This window comes from Tamandua tetradactyla, chromosome 9 (genome assembly GCF_023851605.1).
Source record: "Tamandua tetradactyla isolate mTamTet1 chromosome 9, mTamTet1.pri, whole genome shotgun sequence".
NCBI lineage: Eukaryota > Metazoa > Chordata > Mammalia > Pilosa > Myrmecophagidae > Tamandua > Tamandua tetradactyla.
Genome location: NC_135335.1, coordinates 44,822,899 through 44,843,199, shown reverse-complemented (window position 1 = coordinate 44,843,199; position 20,301 = coordinate 44,822,899). Strand labels below are relative to the sequence as shown.

At 41.5% G+C, this 20,301-nt stretch overlaps 1 protein-coding gene and 1 pseudogene across 7 annotated transcripts in view; both read left to right on the top strand.

Annotated features, from left to right (window-relative positions):
* ITPR1 (inositol 1,4,5-trisphosphate receptor type 1) overlaps positions 1-20,301 on the top strand; it is a 355,613-nt gene that overhangs the window by 171,459 nt on the left and 163,853 nt on the right. For all 7 annotated transcript variants that reach the window (XM_077116692.1, XM_077116687.1, XM_077116688.1 and 4 more), the window contains 12 exons: positions 881-980; positions 2,106-2,266; positions 2,674-2,815; positions 4,008-4,166; positions 6,321-6,493; positions 7,722-7,841; positions 8,878-9,072; positions 13,601-13,852; positions 15,172-15,313; positions 16,076-16,229; positions 17,355-17,542; positions 19,565-19,703. In XM_077116692.1, the coding sequence (XP_076972807.1) occupies positions 881-980; positions 2,106-2,266; positions 2,674-2,815; positions 4,008-4,166; positions 6,321-6,493; positions 7,722-7,841; positions 8,878-9,072; positions 13,601-13,852; positions 15,172-15,313; positions 16,076-16,229; positions 17,355-17,542; positions 19,565-19,703 (1,925 nt within the window). The remainder of the gene's footprint in view (positions 1-880; positions 981-2,105; positions 2,267-2,673; positions 2,816-4,007; positions 4,167-6,320; positions 6,494-7,721; positions 7,842-8,877; positions 9,073-13,600; positions 13,853-15,171; positions 15,314-16,075; positions 16,230-17,354; positions 17,543-19,564; positions 19,704-20,301) is intronic.
* On the top strand, positions 9,722-13,594 carry LOC143647060 (cytotoxic granule associated RNA binding protein TIA1 pseudogene; annotated as a pseudogene).

Here is a 20,301-nt window from a genome sequence, read left to right as displayed (position 1 = left end):
GGGAAAAAAAATCTAAAAATGGTATTACTAGATAAAACATAAATTTTTACGTGTTTTGCAAAATGCTAGAGTTTTACCTGTTAATATACTCACTTACTGTGCTGAGGAGAACTCATTTCCCTAAGTTCTTGTCAACACTGTTTTTTTTAAATCTTTAAAATCTTTGATAGTATAAAATGATATATAAGTATAAATTGTATACAAGGAGGTTGACTGTCTATTTCCATGTTTATTGGCCATTTTTATTTCTTTATTAAATTGCTAATTCATGTCTTTGTCCCATTTCCTATTTCACTATTTATGTTTTTCTTATTGATTTGTAAGTGCTCTTTATATATGTGAATTAATAACCTTTTTATGCTATGTCTCACTTATTTCTTTTCTAAAGTTGTCATTATTCTTTCAACTTTTTAATTTTTTGTGTGTACAAAAACATAAGGTTTATACTATGCGGTGATATTTATCCATCCTTTAAATGTAGAGATCTTGTATTTTGTTACGTTTCAAAGACTTTCCCTACCACAAGATTATTAAAATACTTTTTCTTGTAGGAATTTTATGATTTAATTTTTTCCTTTATTGCTTCATATGAAAACTGTAATTATTGCTTTATCCTGTCTGGTGGTCAGCATGCTGAATTTATGCTGAGATATTTAGTCACAGAGTATGATCTTATATTTAGAAATATGACATAGCACAATAACATTAAGATCTTTGTGAATGGTTTTCTATTGTAAGTACATCAGAATGTGACTTGGACCAATACCGTTTGTTCCTTAGTTTCTGTTGGCTGGTGTATATAGCAGAAGACCATTTTGGTATCCCTTTCTATAGAGAAATCCTAACTACTCCCGTCTTTAAAACTTTTTTCCCTCTTTAGGAACTCTTATGTCCGCCTCAGACACCTATGCACTAATACCTGGGTTCACAGCACAAATATCCCCATTGACAAGGAGGAAGAAAAACCTGTGATGCTGAAAGTAAGTCCTGGAACTTGGCCCCCTGCCTTGCTCACAAACTCCCAAATGAAAGGGCTCCGTTAAAGACACAAAGGGGAGAATGAGCCAGTGAAGTTTCCTTACTTTGGCCAGAGTGTGGTTATAGCCAAACTTGAATGTGATAAAAGAATTTATGCCAAGGGAATATGGATGAAGCAAGCCCAGGGCTTTTGAAATAACCAGAGCCTTCTATTTTATTCCATGGCTTCTGCCCTAAAGGCTGAGCAATTGTTTGAATTTCATGTCTGTCTGTAGGGCAATTTTGGCTGGGGGTGGGTGATCTTGGGCATATTTTCCTTGTGCCCTGAGGCTATATCAAATCTCTAGTTGATTTTCCACAATCTTTTATTGTTTCTTTATTTTTCTGTGTTTAAGTGCACATTTTTATTTCTTGAAAGTGCTTTCAACCACTTTATTATCTCTCTCTGAAACTCACCTCTCCTTCTCTACCTTCTCCAAGCTCATAGAACTAAGAACAGGGTTTTTTTGTTTTTAAAAAATGAAACAGTACTCTCACATAGCTTTTTATTTTTTATTTTTGTCTGTGATGATAGTGATGGTGGGGAGAGCTATTGAAAAAAAATTTTTCTACCTTTATGAACATTTTCAGGTGTATAGAAAAATTGAAAGAATGGAACAGTGCCTACTTTTTATTCTCCTCTTAGAGTCAGTAATTGCTATTTGCTGTATTTGCTTTTTCTCTCTATATTTATAAACACATTTTTCAAGTACAAAATCTTGCCTACTCTCTGCTTTATATATGTGGATTTAATAACCTCTTTATGCTATGTCTCACTTATTTCTTAACACTTGGGTCAAGAACTAATAGATTAAAGCAATATAGAAGTATAGAAGCTATAAAATGATGGCAGTGCCCCTCTCCTGCTTCCCCGTTCCCCACAGTACCCCTCTCCAGAGGTAATGACTTAGCCATCGGAAGTACATCCTTCCAGGTGTTTTTCTGTGTCTGGTTGATCTTAACTGCAAGATAGTCCCATGCTTTTTTTTTTTTTTCTGGACTCCCCAATACCCTGGAGTCAGAGTTTGAGTGACATCTGACCTTCCCAATCCAAGAGCCTATCCCACAAAGGGCATCTTGAATTTCAGATCGGCACATCCCCTGTGAAGGAGGATAAGGAAGCATTTGCCATAGTCCCGGTGTCTCCTGCTGAGGTCCGGGACCTCGACTTTGCCAACGATGCCAGTAAGGTGCTGGGCTCCATCGCAGGCAAGCTGGAGAAGGGTACCATCACGCAGAACGAGAGAAGGTGAGACACCCGCCTGGGCCTGCGCGCAGCCGTCCTCCTCCACTGTGTGTTCAGAGCCCTCGCAGAGGGGCTTCAGTTTATGGGGTTCAAGAAATGTACTTTTTCAGAAGTCTGTAAAATCGTTAAGGGTATTTCTCTCTCTCTCTCTCTGTCTCTGAAACTATATGATATGAAATATCAGGGGTTGAGTTTTCTCTGAGATAACAACTGATGGTTCATATTTTGTGAAGCTGTTAATCCTCTTGCGGATAAGAATGTGTTGTCTATATTTTACTTGTGTGGGAAGTTGGCCTTGGTTGTCAAGTTTGAGGAAACTGGAAAGAGTGTGTTTACTCCTACTAGGCTGAAGCTTCCAGCCTTTTGAACTTTGAACACTTCCCATCTCTAATAACCTATTTCCTCCTAAGGTCTGTAACCAAACTCCTAGAAGACTTGGTTTACTTTGTTACTGGTGGAACTAACTCTGGTCAAGATGTGCTTGAAGTGGTCTTTTCCAAGCCCAACAGAGAACGGCAAAAGCTGATGAGAGAACAGAATATTCTCAAACAGGTAGGGGAGACGTGACAGTGTGGGGAGTTGGCTTGGTTAGGAATCAGTGGGATCACTGTTCTTAGAGAGCTGTTGATATTCTCAGTTGGCACGTTCAGTTGACTTTTCACACACTTGCTGAGCATCAGCCACGTGGGATGGTTAGAAGCACCAGGAAAAGTTCAATTGTGATAACCTCATTTTCCTCAAAAACAATATTAAGTGAAATGTGTCCTTTCATGTGTCCGGGAGACTTAGGATATTTGATAACCTCAGAAGGCCTATATAGGTTCTTATAGGGCCCCTGTAAATCACCACAAAGACTGAGTGGTCTACAGAAAATACCATTAATGGCATTATTTGGTATTAATTTGAATAAACTTGCATAAAGGTCAATTAGAGGCAGGAAAATAAATCCGGGGTGGACTTAGTGTACAGAAATGAATGCATAGCATGTAGTTCTCTAAAGTTATTGGAAATGGGGTCACAGGCTTGGCTTGGAAATTCCAGGCCCTCAAAATTGAAATGGAAACTTATTAGTTACAAGAGCCATAGTTCTCCGTAGGTGTTTGGGATATGAGAATTATTTTTCCTGTTGGTCTCTGATAGATAAAAATTATTCACATTACATCATGTTCCCACAAGGATTTCAAGTTCAAGAAAAACTTATGTGGTCTCCCATGTGGTGACTCCCAAATTATACCTCTGATTTAATCCTCATGCCAATTCCACAATGGCACTTCCTTGAGAGGCTCAATGATTCATTGGGCACTTGTGTCAAGCACTATATTTAGGCAACTCATGTTTGTCATCTCCTTTCATCCTTTTAACACCCTGGACTGGGTGCTATTCTTTTCATTTTACTAACTGCCGAACTGGAATTCATCTTGGCCATAGTCGGTGTAGCTAAGAGTATCGGAGCTGTGCAATTTCAGCCTGAATATGCTTACTGTAGACTCTGGGCCCCTAACTCTGCTCTGGGTGCTTCACCACCATGTACCTGAGAACCAGCCACGTCCCGGTGGGTTGCATCCAGTGGACACTCAATGCTGTTGATCGAATGCAGGTGTTAAGTTATGTTGATGAGCGAGGATTGAGACACTTTCGAAATGATGGAATCTAGCCACTCTTTAGGTTGTTGTACTTCCAGGCCGAACATGAGCCTAGAAAGCATGAGGTGATGGTAGTGTTTACTCTGTGTCTTCGCAAACAGATCTTCAAGTTGCTGCAGGCCCCATTCACAGACTGTGGAGATGGCCCAATGCTTCGGCTGGAGGAGCTCGGGGACCAGCGACATGCTCCTTTCAGACACATCTGCCGGCTCTGCTACAGGGTCCTGAGACACTCACAGCAAGACTACAGGAAAAACCAGGTTGGGGTCACAGGTCCATGGGACGTGGTTGGCAATTTCCTCCCCGAAGTTCACATACTTTCCTCATGGATGTGAAGCATCTAATATATGTTCATTGAATGGCTAGAGAATAGTTCGTTGTTAAGTTTATCTTGGGAAAGGAAACACATTATTTGCAAGCCCTGGAAGAATAGGTTGCAGAGTCTTATGAAAGGAACCCAAGGATTCCTCTTCTGCAGCCACTTTTCAAAGAGTTTTCCTTTCTTAAAATTGGTGTTTTATTTATAGCATTATGTATGGCATATTCCCTTAAGGCTTAGGGGAGAAACGATTGCATGTGTTTATTTTGAAGACATAGCAGAATCTTTCCTTCCTGCCTCCGTTGATCACCTCCATCCCTGCTGGTCACTTCCTCATTATTTTTAGTTCTGGTTTGTATTTTATGACATTCTAAGTCATTGTCTATATCAGAACACTCAGTTTATAAGAGCAGTGTATTCTCTCTGTGAAATAAGTGGTTTAATCACTTTGGGGGTAGGGGTGGGGGTGTTCCAAATGGCTTTGAGATTTTAAGGAAACCTGAAATTGGTGTCATTAGTTGTTCTCGATGCAGGGATGGTTTTGCTTCCCCGGGGCCATTTCTCTATGTCGGGAGACACTTTTGATGGTTTCAGCCTGGGGGAGAGGGTCCTACTTATGTCTAGTGGGCAGAGTCCAGGGATGCTGTTAAATATCCTACAATGCATAGGTTGGCCCCCACCACAGAGAATTGTCTAGCCTAAAACGTCAATAGTGCTAAGTTTGAGAAACCCTATGTGACAGAAAGTATTATAGACACATAAAATAATGCTGATTAAACCTTGCATCCTATCTCTTCCTATTAAATATCCCTATTTGTGGTCCAAAAGGCTTTTGTTTTGCGGTTTTGACTATCACTACATCTGGTCTTTAAATTTAGGCTTTTCTGTGTGGATAAAGTTTTCTCTTGTGTTATCATAAAGGTAGTGTTGATATTAAGTGATGCACTGAGTATAAATAACCTTGTTGGCAAATAGTTCTAAACCTCTCTCTTTTTCATTGTGATTTAAACATGAAGCATCGTGCATCTATGATGTATCTATGATGTTAATTCCATTAGCCTGGACAGGTTGCCTTTGGGGGCTGTAGTTGTTTTAAATCTTCCTCTAATGCATTAATACCATACTCAAAGAGTCCCAAGAAGATTTTATTCTGCCTCTCTCTTTCTTCTCAGGATGAGGATCCATCAGAGCCCACAGACTGTGCCAGGACATTTTACTTTCACATAGGAAGCTAAACCTGGCTGTGTTTCTGGCTACTGCCAGATTGGTCATCCTTGTTTATGTGTCCTATGCCAGCTGGCAGAAGTGTATTCCTGATGAATTCCCAGATACGCATCCCTGCTGAGTACAGGCTGAAAAGCAGCCTGTGTGCACCATGTTATTGGGGGAATTGGGGGATAATGGAAAAAAATTAAAACGAGTTTCAAGGACCACTTGGACTTTGAGCAAGGTGATGGTCTTTCTTGGGTAGAGAGATAGCTTTGACTAGAAATAGGCATTTGTAAAAGACTGCCTTTAGTTCACAAAGATTTCCATGGGATGTGATGTTGGATCCCCAAAGAGAGAAGAAAGCAGACGTATTATATATACTCCACGAATGCAGGTTGATTGGTTTGGCATTCCTAGCTTTCTTCTGCTACTCATTGACTTTAAAATGTATTTCTACCCCATTTAGAGCAAACAAGATGGAGTGACACTGTTTTAAATATCCAGGCTTAATTTGTGTTTATTCAGCAGCACAGAACCACTCCTCTTGAATTAGTAATAAATTCAGAGCTGAAAAACAGCTTTTGACCTTTAAAAAATAAGTCACCAAATAAAAAATTATACTGTGCACTTAATAAAATACCCATAAGTAAATACATTACTGGATCTTTTGTTTAATTGCATTTGTGTGGCAGGTGTAATAAAACAAAGAATGTGAGGGAGTTTGTGGCTGTTGCTTTAGGGTAGAAAGTTGTGGAAAGATGCTTCACTACAATTTCCCTAGTGGGCAGCATTCCTGCCAGGGAATGTTAACTACCTTCCTTCTTTTAAAACCAGCCATAATTGTCTTCTGCCCGTCTTCCTGACCTCTCTTCTCGCTCCTTTAAAGGAGTATATCGCCAAGCAGTTTGGCTTCATGCAGAAGCAAATCGGCTATGATGTGTTGGCGGAAGACACCATCACTGCCCTGCTTCACAATAATCGAAAACTCCTGGAGAAACACATCACTGCGGCGGAGATTGACACATTTGTCAGCCTAGTGCGGAAGAACAGGGAGCCCAGGTGAGGTCAAGCCGGGCTGCATGGGGGTTGCTGTCTGCTCTAGAGATGCAGGAACTAGCTGCTGCTTTTGCTAGGTCTTCTTTCCTTGGTATTGCTGATGGTAGATTCTGGTGAGAGGCTCTTTGATGAGTGATACAGAAAACATGGTATTGGAGTGTGGAATCCTAGCTCTCACCTATGCCAGGGGGGTGACCTGGACTTCTTGTTGGAGTTTTAATTTTCTCATCAGCAAATGGGTATTTGGAAAGATCAAATGAGAATAAAGCTTCTTTCCTGAGCTTAAATTTCCTCATCTATTAAATGGGGATATGTGAAGCTCAAATGGGGATGAATGCATCTGAAGGGGCCTAGCGCTTTGTAGATGCACAGTAAATGACTATTATTATTGGTCCGTCACTTTTCACCACCTCCTGATTACATTGGACATCTTCTCCCACCCCCATGATGCCATCAGTGAGAGTCTTTCCTAAACTGAGTTGATACTGGAGTGTTTTTGTTGTGCATTATGAATTATATCAATTTTATCTCCTTCACACAGATATCCACATCCCATACACCCTTCCCCTTTTCCACACCCTTTCAGGTGAAGTGAGCAGCAATTCACAGTCTGAATTGCTGCTCACTTCACCAGTGGCCATGATGGAGAGCTGATAGTACTGTTATCATAGTTACTCCTCCTCCCCATAAAAATACCTGATGTTTTGTGGTGCATTTATCATATGCCTGGTACTGAGCTAAGCCCTCCAGATGAATTATCCTCTGTAATCTCTAGGACAACCCTCTGAGATGACATTATCATTTTCTCGAGATGAGGAAAAGAAAGCCCAGTGAGGTCAGGCAGTTTACCAATAGCAGTGATCATCAGTGCACACAGCCTCCAGATGTGACCACCGGGAGCCCGCCTGTGACTGGGACGGGGAGATGCCGACGCCGACACCGCCTGCTCCCCCCTGCCTGGCTTCCTCCTGTGGGCTCAGTTGTCTTGTTCCTTCCTTGTATTTTCTTTTCCTGGCACCTAATCACCTCGCTTCATCTCCTACCCCACGGCAGGCTTCTCTCTTTTGCCTTCTCCTTTCTTCGCTCTGGCGTTGGGGTTTCTGGCGGTGCCAGAGGCTATGGGCACCAGGTCCTGAGCTGTCCCATGTTAAAAGCATGTTGAAGCTGCCCTGTGGTGAGACCATGGCTGACCCTAAAGGACACGTTTTGCTGTGTGTCTTTTTCTCGATAGGTTCTTAGATTACCTCTCTGACCTTTGCGTCTCAATGAACAAGTCGATTCCGGTGACCCAGGAGCTGATATGTAAAGCTGTGCTGAATCCCGCCAATGCAGATATCCTCATTGAGACCAAGTGAGTGGGGCCCAGGTGGCAGGATGAAGCCTAGAAGGCGTTTAGGTGAAAACACGTGTTTCTGTGCATGCGTGTTTGCTTTGTATTGAGTGTGATAAAACCTCACCCCTTGGTTTCTTCAAAGTCATGTGAAGTCGGGTGGGCTGGCATTTGATCTTCATTTGGGAAAGGTCTTGGTGAGGGGGGTTATTAAGTTTGCTTTGGGCATGGCCCCCTCTGCACAGAGGTGTCACTTGCTTTGTCTACTGGTTTCAAAATAATGTACTCACCGGACAGCATGTTACACTCAATTTAATTTTAAGAGTTTAAAATTCTGTAAGTATGATAGGCAAGGAAGTGATTGGTATTGTCTGTTGTTATTAAGACATTGTGGTGAAGAGCTTTAAAAATGATCACTATCCAAAAAACGTTTATTGGGCTTAACACGTTTTGGTAATATTAATGATTCATTTTCAGCAAGGGAGCAGTTTTCTTGATAAGTATAGTATCAGTAATAGGGAAGTGTTCATACTAAAATTTTGCCCTAGACTAGCAGTGCTTTTTGTTCCCCATTCATAACTTAATTTTGGACTTGGGCTAATGAAAGTTTTCTTAACCTTAGCACTTTTTGACATTTTGAGCTGGAAAACTCGTGTGTGTGTGTGTGGCGGTGGTGGTGGTGCCAGGGATAGGGGTGTCCTGTATATTATAGGATATTTAGCAGCATCTCTGCTTATGCCCATTAGATTCCAGTGCAAATCCTTCCCTTCTATTAGGGTCAACCCAAAATACCTCCAGCCATTGCTCCTGGGTGGTGCGGGGGGAGGGGGGGTAGGTTCTGGTACAAATGGTTGCAGTTGAGGATTACTGAGCTAAAGTATATGAAAACCTACTATAAGGCTCTTCATGTCTCTAATAGTGGGAGAAAAACAACGAAATGGCCTTCCATGTGTCTTCTATGCCAAAGTGAAGCTAGATTTAAAATAGAGTGCTGTAGTTGACCAGAGATTAGCAAAGGTTTAAAAAATGGTGAAATTTCCCTCCTGCTTTTTCCCAGGTTGGTTCTTTCACGTTTTGAATTTGAAGGCGTTTCCACTGGAGAGAATGCCCTCGAGGTGGGAGAAGATGAAGAGGAGGTATGGCTGTTTTGGAGAGACAGCAACAAAGAGATTCGCAGTAAGAGTGTCAGGGAACTGGCCCAAGATGCTAAAGAAGGGCAAAAGGAAGACCGAGATGTCCTCAGCTACTACAGGTGAGTGGTGCCCCAAGAGGCGGTGGTTAGGAATTTGTTGCTTCTTTGTTGATTGCTCCGTGGAAGCACAAGGTGGCACCTGAAAAGACTGACAAGTGTGAATTTTAAGAGTTTAGTGTTTAAGAAGGTTTCATCAATACTGAGATAGCAAATCAATATCTGGCTGTGGCTCAGCCAGAAGAGCGGGTGGTGTCTGCAGCGGCCCCTAGTTCTGGTTCATCCTTACATGGCCACGGCACATATGTGTTGTTGTAATTGAGTCAGGCTGTGGGGTCAGGGGGTGGAGTTCAGATCCTGAGGAGATTGTTGGCATCGCTCAGCTTGCACGCCTCTTTACACCTCAGTTTACTTACCTGCAAAACAGGGTCCGTCACACCGATGCCATGTAACTTTTGCAGATAGGAAACGTGTGTGCGTGCGTATGTCTGTATCTGTATTTCTCTCTCCACACACAAACACATCTATATCTATACACATTTATCCTAAAACCATGAGTGCACACCGATACGTCCAATTCAATTCCTAAATCATAGGGTTGATTCGAGCCCTCACGCTTTCAATGGAAACCTGCCCCTGGTACCCCCCCACCCCCCCACCCCCACCCGTGCACTCACTCCCACTGTATATACTATTCTCTGCCTCTGCTGGTCACCCTCCTCAGACCCCAGAGTCCCCTTGGCCCCAGACTTCAGACCTCCTGACCTTGCTGCCTCAAGGGACAGGAAAGGAAAGGAAAAGAAGGGAAGAAGACCAAAAAATACTTTGAAAAGAAAAGAAAAAGAAAGGGAAGGTGAGGAAGTACTTTCAAGTATTTTTTAATAAAATAAAACTTAGCGGTTAAAAATTCAGTTACTTACCTCCTGCATTGTGTTTTCTCCCCTCCCTCTGGTGCATGTGGTATGTATTCTTCCACGCTCTCTGTGTGTTTACATTTTACTACATTTATGTGCGTCCATAAATAATATATAGTATTTTACCCACTCCTAAAATTTCATGTAAATGGTACCATACTGTCAGTGCTGTTCTGAAATTTACCGTATTTATTCAGTGTTGTTTCTCGTATGTGTATGTTCATCGACATAGATTCATTTATGTAACTGCTGAATGGCTCTCCATTGTATTAACATACCGCATTTTCATTACTGTTTGGTATTCCACTGTATACCCCATTTTAGTTTTTCATGGCAGGGAACATCCTTGTTCAAAGTTGTCAGTGTGTGTATATAAGAATTTCTCTTCCACACCAGCTCTGGAATATTGCTTTGGGAGCTGTGCGTATTTTAAACCTTACTAAGCAATCCTAAATTGGATGTTTCAAGGTACTCTCCTGTCAGTTGTAGATGAGAGCTTTTATTTCCCATCCCTTTGCTAATTTTGAATATTGTGATGCTTTAGAATTTTTGTTAATTTTATGAGTGTGAAATAGAATCATGTTCTACTTTGCATTTCATTAGTAGCTAGTGAGGTTGAGAATATTTTCCAGTTGTGGTGATTGGTAACAAATATGATTGTGAATTCAGAAGCCATTATTTGCCAGTTTGGAAGCCCAGGGCTTTCTTATTATTGCACATTGCAGGTATATTTGCTCTTTTAAAGTTTGATAAATTGCCCACGGGTAAATGAGAAAGAGTGTCTCAATTGGTTAGATTTGGAAGTTGACAGGTTACAATGTGATTAGATGAGGAAGAAGGCATGACATTTTGAAGAGTCCCTACTTTCATACATTGTGTGTTTATCACATGTGTAAGAGTCAAAGAGTGGAGTGTAGTTGCCAAGGAAGAAGGAGGCCAAGTAATCTCCGGTCAACCAAGAAACACCGCTGTTCCTCGCTTATAACTGCTTACACGGTGTGGAAGGCATAAGGGGTAGGGAGATGAACTCGAGGTGCCGCCGTGACAGCAGCAGCCGTGGCGACGAGATGCCCAAGACTCTGTATGTAGGCTACCTTTCAAGAGATGTGGCAGAGCTCTAATCGTCTAGCTCATTAGCAGATTGGACCTTGTGAAAACTGCAAGATGATTATGGCTACAGCTGGAAATGACCCATAAAGTTTTGTGGAGTTTTATGAGCATCGTCGTGCACCTGCAGCATTAGCTGCTGTGAGTGGGCGGGAGATAATAGGTGAGGAAGTCATAGTGAATTGGGCAGCAACCCCCAGCTGTCAAAAGAAGGATGCAAGCAGTAGTACCATTGTCAGCATACAGTATTCTCAAGGTCATTTTCATGTCTTTGTTGGTGATATCTGTCTAGAAACTACAACTGAAGATAGAAAAGCTGCTTTTGCACCATTTGGAGGAATAGAAGATGCCCAAGTGGTAAAAGCCATGGCAACAGGAAAGTCTAAGAGCTATGGCTTTGTCTCCTTTTTCAACAAATGGCATGGGGAAGCACCATTCAACAGATGGGTGGCCAATGACTTGGTGGAAGACAAATCAGAACTAACTGGGCAATTCAAAAGCCTCCAGCTCCAATGAGTTCATATAAGTCAAACAACAACCAGTTATCACATGATGAGGTTATATAATTCAATCTAGTCCAAACAACTGTACTGTATACCTCTGGGCTAACAGAGCAATTAATGTGTCAGGCTTTTTCACCATTTGGACAAATAATGGAAATTCAAGTCTTTCTCGATAAAGGGTATTCATTCATTCAGTTCAATTCCCGTGAAAGTGAAGCACATGCATTTGTTTCTGTTAGTGGTACTGCCACTGAAGGGCATGTTGTGAAATGCTATTGGGGCAAAGAAACTCTTGATATAATAAGTCCTGTGCAACTTATGGATATACACAAGCTTATGGCCAGTGGTGTGGAAATGAATAACAGATTGGCCAGTATCTGCCTATTGGTTGGCAAGTTCCTGCATAGGGAATGTATGGCCAATCTTGGAACCAGCAGGGATTTAGTCAGACGCAGCTTCCTGTACCATGGATAGATCCAAATTATGGTTTGCAGCTGCCTGCAAGGGCAGGGTGGCAGCGCGTTGCCTATGCAGCCTGCAGGGTATCGAGTGACAGGGTGTGAAACCCTGGGAGAAAAGACTCCAGAATCTAAAGCAGTGACTTGAGACTACAGGGAATGTAGTAAAGCCATTGTTTACTTAAAGATTTATCAAATCAGTCCGTGCAAATGTCGGATATGATGTATTTGTTTTAAAGACTCATTTTTTAAATCATGAAATTACTTATCATTAACGTTTTTTTTTTCTTTTTTTTAAGAAACAAGTTGCTGGATGCCTGCCTATTTTTGCCTTCATTACCTTTTTTTGATAAAGTTTCTCAGAACCTTCTTTCCAGTACAAATGCAGATATTGCTGCCACTTTTTAAAGATTAAGAGGCAGAATGTTACACAATGTTGGACTTTTCTCCGCTAAAGTACTGTACAGTTGTTTGCATTTCTAGTATGATTTAAAACATGCAATATAAAGAGGTTAAAGAAAAACAAAAACTGCGGTCTAGAAGTCTTTGTAATCTTTAGCTTGTGCACAATTCTGTTTTAGGTTTAAAAATAAAATAGACATTGTCTGAACTGTCCCAGCTCCACCGTTATCCCTTTGGAAATTTTAAATATAAATTATTAGTTTATATCATTTCGTATTTACATTTCTTTTCACAAATCAGTCTTGCCTTATTAAAGTTCTGTAAAATATATGTAAAAAGCAAAAATGATGTTCACTGAAATTGACTTTTCTCAGATGAATTGATAATTGCATTCGTTTTGTGTTTTATAACAGAAGGTGCCACAGGAATTCCGTTGGATTTGTTTAAAAGGATTTTTAAGTTCTGTGATAAAGTTTTGCTGTGTATCAGCAGATATAAAAACGAACTTGCTACTTAAAAAAGTCAGAGTAGACTTACAAAAACTCTGAAAATCATTTAAAAATTTATAATTAGACTAATATTTTTAGAAGAAAATATAAAATTTGTATATTTAAAATTTATATTTTCTAGTTAGACTCGATTATTGATGAAGTCTTTAATGTGTTCTGTGTGGTCTTTAATATGTGACATAAAAACACAACCGAAGAAGTAGACAACCACTTTAGGCCTAACTCTTCTTTTCCCGTGTGTGTGTGTGTGTGTGTGTGTGTGTGTGTGTGTGTGTGTGTGTGTGTGTGTTTTTAACATGGGCAGGCATTGGGAATCAAACCAGGTCTCCGGCATGACAGGCGAGAAATCTGCCACTGAGCCCCATCACGCCACCTTTCCCTTGTGTTTTAAAACACAAGGTCACCTTGTGTGACCAAGGCAAGGTCACACTGTTGCGTCTGACTCCAGCAGAGTTGAATAAACAATGCATAACCTGTGATTTGCTGGCACCCCATGCCCTGTGGGATCGCCTGAGATGCCCCTTTATTGGCTTGGTACAAATTGTGAAATTTGGTGCATAAAACCCATCTAGGGCTTCCGAGGGCCAAATGTCCCTGCTGTGAAAGCTGAGGCCACCCGAACTGTCCTGCCGTGTGTTTGCCTTCGCCCTGGCCGACCTCTGCGAGGGCGAGCCTTACGCCACTTTCCTCTTCTCCAGGTATCAGCTGAACCTCTTTGCCAGGATGTGTCTGGACCGCCAGTACCTGGCCATCAACGAGATATCCGGCCAGCTGGATGTCGACCTCATTCTCCGCTGCATGTCCGATGAGAACCTCCCCTACGACCTGAGGGCGTCCTTCTGCCGGCTCATGCTTCACATGCACGTGGACCGCGACCCCCAGGAGCAGGTCACCCCCGTGAAATACGCCCGCCTCTGGTCGGAGATCCCCTCCGAGATCGCCATTGACGAGTGAGCCTGGCTTCTCCTCCTGTCGGAACCTGGGGTCGCCTTTTCGATATTCTTATTGATAAGAACATGTAACAGGAAACTGTTTATGTTCAAGTTAAATCTAGATAGGGGACGGAAGAAGGTGATGTTATTTTTTTCTTTAAGCTTAAAGTAGTTTTTAAGAATGGTTTCTTTTGAAATAATCTCAAGCATACAGGAAAGTTGCAAAAATAATACAGGAACAATACATAGAACTCCAGTGTGTCCACAACCTAGACACCCAGATTTACCAGCTACTACAGTTTTGTTACATTTGCAACATCATTCTATCGTCTGTGTGTCTGTGGGTTGCATATATCATGCTCCTCTAACCTTAACACTTTTGCGTACATTTCTTGAGAATAAGGATGCTTGCTTATTTATATAACCACTTTAAGGACAGCTGTCAAATTCAAGAAATGTAACATTGATGTCAAAGCATATAGTTATATCCCAGTTTTTTCAGCTGTCACAATAATATCCTTTTGGGCATTTTCTCCTCCATTATTAGATCCAGATCAGGGTCTTATATTGCATGTAATTATCATTGTCTCTTTAGTCTTTCTTTCTGTTAAATAGTGGTCACATATACACAGTGTAAACTTTCCCATCTCAGCCACTCCTGAACACACAACTCAGTGGCATTAATCATAGTCACAGTGTGTGTTACCACTGCTACATCTATTACCCAAACTTTTCTTTCACCCCAGAGAGAAACCCTTCAGCCCTTACACATTAACTCTCTATTTTACGCTCTCCTCTTGCCCCTAGTAACCTGTCCTCTCTTTTCTGATTCTGTGAATTTGCATCCTCTTGCTGTTTCACTTAAATGGAATTGCACAATATCTGTCCCTTTGTGACTGGCTTATTTCCCTCAGCATTATGTCTTCAAGGTTAAACTTAAGATAATTTCATTTTATGGGTTTCATTAAGTGGATGGCAACTATTACTTCTTTCTTCAAGAAGGTAAAAGATGGCATAACTGTATGTGTATATCTTGTTTAGCTTTTTGCTTTATTCAACTAATTTTTAAGTGTCTACTCAGTGCCAGGCTGAAGGAACGTAACCGAGAACGAACCAGGAGACAATTCTTACACACGGGGGGAAGACACACAGAAAATAAGATTAATGAGTAAAATAAATATGGTGGTATTATGTGCCAGGAAGAAACAAAAAAGAGCCAAGGGCAGGGATAGAAGTCTCAGGGAGGGGCTGTTCAATGTTGAGGCAGAGCAACTGGGGAAGGCCTCACTGGGAAGATTTTGAAATTTTATCTCCTTTTCTTTCTCCTTTCCTTTTAGCTATGACAGTAGTGGAACTTCCAAAGATGAAATTAAGGAGCGGTTTGCGCAGACCATGGAATTTGTGGAGGAGTATTTAAGAGACGTGGTTTGTCAGAGATTTCCTTTCTCTGATAAGGAGAAAAATAAGCTTACGTTTGAGGTATCGCATGATGAGATGTCTGTGTGTTTTATCTGATTTTTAGTGGTCCTTTTACCATGGGATAAATAGACCCATGTTTGAGTATGTGGTAATTTTTATCAGGATGCTCTGCTTTTGTAATAAAAATGGAATCCACCTTAGTTTTGCTATAGAACAAAGATAGAGTTTGATAGCAGTCACTTGCCCTGTCATGCTTGTGCTCTTAGAAAAAATCTGTCTGGTGAATTCAATCACATCAAAAGATACAAGAGTGTAAGTACTCTGAATTTTATGGAATTTACAGACTTTTATAGAAACAGACCATGCTTGGGATCTGTCCAAATTAATCATTTGAGGAATGTACATCTTTATTACTTTTGAGTTCAAATGTTTCTCTTTGAGACCACTTTCGCTTTATAGAAGTTGCATTTCCAAGGCTTGCAGTGGTTCCCCTTCTCTGCCAGTAGGTGTGTAATTGTTATCTGTCCTTTTGGTGGATGTGTAAGTAACTTGGCTTGCCCAGTATTATCCCTGAGAAGCTACACAGACCAAATGATAGGTTAATTTTTATTAACTAGTCACCACAGCAGACCAGTAGTTTCAAAAGCTTGTGTTCCTTGTTTTCCCTCCTTAGAAAACAAAGTGAAATTTTATTTAAAAAAATTATAAGTAAAACGTGTGGCTTTCAGTGACTTACAAACTAGTAAGCCCCCTGGGGGAACTCAAGGACACAGTTTACTTAAGGCCATCCTTTCTTTTATTTTTTTTTTTTCAATGTACTAGGTTGTAAATTTAGCCAGAAATCTCATCTACTTTGGTTTCTACAACTTCTCTGACCTTCTGCGATTAACCAAGATCCTCCTGGCCATATTGGATTGCGTGCACGTGACGACAATCTTCCCCATTAGCAAGATGGCGAAAGGAGAAGAGAACAAAGGTAGGAATAGCGGGAAGGGGGAGAGTGTCTGGTGGTACCATCCGTACAGGTGATGCCTCCCAGCCTTTCCTGGTTCCATTCTCATGCTCTACTGGGTGATATCATGTCCTTTCCTTGTTCACTTCCTTCCTTTCCATTAGGAACATTTTCATTCATAAAGAAAAGCAAAAAGATTTGGACAGTAGACACCCATATATTCACAACTCAGATTCAACTATTATAAATATTTTGCTATATTTCCTTTATATTTATATATGAGAATCTGTGTACATTTTGTGTGTGTATGCTTAAGTCACATGCCATATTTTACTGCCTGCCTACTATGTGCTAGTTACTGTTTATAGAACTAGCTATAAAACTGGTAGCAAAGCACAAATCCTGGGGCCACCATCAAGAGCAGCCATTTATGTTGCCAATAAACTTGTAAGTTTCCTAATATCTTCAATGATTCATTCTTAAAAATGCATGTCCTTCCATTATCTTTGATGTGTCACGGGGTCCTGGTTGCCCTGTTTCTACTTTATGTGAAGACTTCATGAATAAGAAAAATCTATGTTTATTTATTCTTCTCTTTTAGGGTCAGAATAGTCACCTATTAGGTATTCATTTATTGAGTTTTGTTTAACTGACCTTTGGCAGTTAGAACAGAAAAGTGCATTTACTTGCCTCTCAGAATTTACTAGGTCTTATGCTGCATCAGTTTGCATCCATCACACCACTTAATCTATTGTCAGACTCCTTTATTCTCATAGTATAGATGAGGAAACTGAGCCTTAGAAGTAAAATAATATACCCAAGATCAAGTGGCTGTTGGTAACAGCACTAGGATTTGTGTCTTGTTAGCTCCTGTATCCCTAATTCTCTGCACAATGATGGGCACATAGTAGATGATCGATAAAATTTGGCAGGTGAATCAGCACACAGAAATACACCTCTGGGACCTGAAAGTCCCCCCCTTTTCCACTACTCCCGGAAGCCCAGTTTTTGATGAGTATTAACCTTCTAGGTCCCAGGTCCATACAGTGTGTCTGAACAGGGGCGTTTCTGCCGCAGCTTGTCTCCAGGTGCCCTGGAGCACTCTCCGGAGGTGCTGCCCTGACCGCGGTCTGTCCCTGCCCTTCCTAGGCAGTAACGTGATGAGGTCCATCCACGGAGTGGGGGAGTTGATGACCCAGGTGGTCCTCCGGGGAGGAGGCTTTCTGCCTATGACGCCCATGGCCGCCGCCCCTGAAGGGAACGTGAAGCAGACGGAGCCCGAGAAGGAGGACATCATGGTCATGGACACCAAACTGAAGATCATTGAGATACTCCAGGTATCTGTCGGCCAAGGTGGGGCGGGGCCACTGCTTGCCCAGGGCACTGGTCAGGTGCAGTCTTTCTACTTTGATAGAGCCTGGATTAGCTAGGGTTCGCTAGAGAAACAGAATCAGCAGGAAATATCTGTAGACATTAAATTTATAAAACTACCTCACGTGACCATGGGAACGGAGATTCCAAAATCCATAGGGCAGGCTGTGAAGCGGACAGCTCCAGTGAAGGCTCTGGATGAGCTCCACAGGAGAGGCTCACTGGCCAAAGCAGGAAGAGAGCCTGTCTCTTCTGAATGCTCCTTAAAAGGCTTCCAGTGATTAGGTTAAGCTCATTCATTGCAGAAGAAACTCCCCTTAGCCAATTACAAATCATCGGCTGTGGATGCAGCTGATGTGATCATGATTTAATTCTATGAAATGTCCTCATAGCAACAGACAGGCCAGCACTTGCCCAAGCAGACACACGGGCACCACCACCTGGCCAAGTTGACACATGAACCTGACCACGACAGAACCCAAGGCTTTCTGGGATGAAAAATGAGAGTAAAATTCCTACCTTAGCCTTCAGTGCCATAAACAGTCTTTATTCCTCTAGTGTCATTTCTTACCCCTCCCCAACAGCGTCTTGTCCCTCTAGCCATACCAAAACTTCCCATAGTTACCTTAGTTTACCCTAACTACTGGCCTCCACATTTTCACCTGTGTATTCCCTTTGCCTAGAAATCCCTCACCTATGCTTCTACAGGTAAATGAACTCCTTGCTTATTTTTCATAATTCAGGTCAAGGTTCCATTAACTTAGCAAAGCCCTTCCTTTCTTCCTCTTTCCATCCTTCCTCATTCATTCATTCACTCAGTAATGCTTATCAGGATGTACTCTGTGCCAACTGCTTTGAAGCACTGGGGATTCAGGATGAGCAAAATAGACAAAATTGCTGTTCCTACAGAGGTTACTTTTTGATAGCAGGCATAAACTAAGTGGTAAGTGCTGAGAAATGTAAAGAGGGTCAGAGTAGGTTGGAAGCCTTTGGGGATGGAATGTGGGGATATTATTTTTGAATGGATTGTCAAGGAAGGCCTCTCCAGTAAGACATTGTGATCAGAGACCGAATGAAGGGAGGGAGCTGGCCACATAGAATCTAAGAGGGAGAGCAGATAAGGGCAGGCTCGATGCTGATAATACAATCCTGAATTTGAGGTTTTTGGAAGACACCTAGTGCAATGCCCAGCCATGAGTAGGAAACACGGACCAACAACTTGGCAGACAGACCAAAGATCTGTCTCCATTTGGGAAAGGTGGTAGCACAGAGAGTGGATAAGGTTGTCAAGAAGGCGAGGCGGAGACAAGGAGAAGATGAAAGGGAAAATGTCAGTAAGAACCTCAAACCCTGACAGCTGGCTGATGTGTTGTTTTTTGTTTTTATTTTTTGCTCTAGTAGTAATCATCTGGTTGATGTGTTTTTTGTTTTTATTTTTTTGCTCTAGTAATAATCATGTGAAATGGTATCCTTTGCTGGAGTAGAGGACAAGGGAGTATAGGAAATGAAAGAAGAGGAAGCCCAAGGGTTTCATCTAAATTAGAGGAAATGATCAGAAATAAAAAATATGAATTAAGCTCATGTTTAGTAGTAAAAACAAAATTTTCTCTGTTAATTCTCTTAGAATAAAAGCAGCCAACTTCGTCATTCTCAGGATTAGGTCCAGAGTTGGCATTCAGTACTTGCTGAAATAAAGCAATGTTTTATCATGTTTGGAGTGGGAAGGAAGCAAGAGTTCCAATTGTGAAATTAATTATCAGGATGCGGAAGTTTACTTGAGAGGTGCTATGGGCAAGCTTGATATGCCCCATGGAGGTCTGCTATAGTTAAAATAGCTATTTAAATGGCAGTGAAATATTTGGCTCACTGGGTGCTCAAGGAAATTACGTAGCTGCTGCCAGGCCCAGTCAGAGAGCGTGGCTTGGCAAAGTGTGAAAGGTGGTCTGTTAATGTAACCAATCTGTTTTCATTTCTACTTGAATCTTTAGTTTATTTTGAATGTGAGGTTGGATTATAGGATCTCCTGCCTCCTGTGTATATTTAAGCGGGAGTTTGATGAAAGCAATTCCCAGACCTCAGAAACATCCTCCGGAAGCAGCAGCCAAGAAGGACCAAGTAATGTACCAGGTTAGTAGTCCCAGGGTGGGATCATAACCAAAAAATGTGACCTGAGTCTCATGAAAACTGGGGATCCAAACAGTGTCTCCTAGAAATGCTCTTCGAGGAGTAGTGAAATGTGTGAATGGTTTTGAGGATCATTTAAAAATGGCGTTTTAAAACAAGATCCTGGGAATTATCCTTCTTAGGCAGGGAATAAGTGAAAGATTCTTTCTGGGATAGAACTTGCTTCCTTCCATCTTGGAGTGTCTAAGACATAAGACAGCTGAGATTTCTAGTGTTATATTTACTGAAGAAGTACCAAAAACCACACACACACACACACACACACACACACACAAAACAAACAGAAAATCTCGCCAAGAAACCTTATTGTCCACTGGCAACTTTTGTTTGTGATAGAAGTTTTTTTCTGTTCTGGAAATAATGATGAAGGGCAAGGGAAAGGATGGTAGAACAAATAACCATACCTAACAATCCCGGGCTTCCTTGGAAGGAGGCAATTGCTCTAGTTTAACAAGTGGCCATACGGTGAGTAGAAAATGGCAGGCGTGTGAAGCATTGCAGATCAGAGCCATTGGATAGTAGGATCTGGGTTGGCCTGACT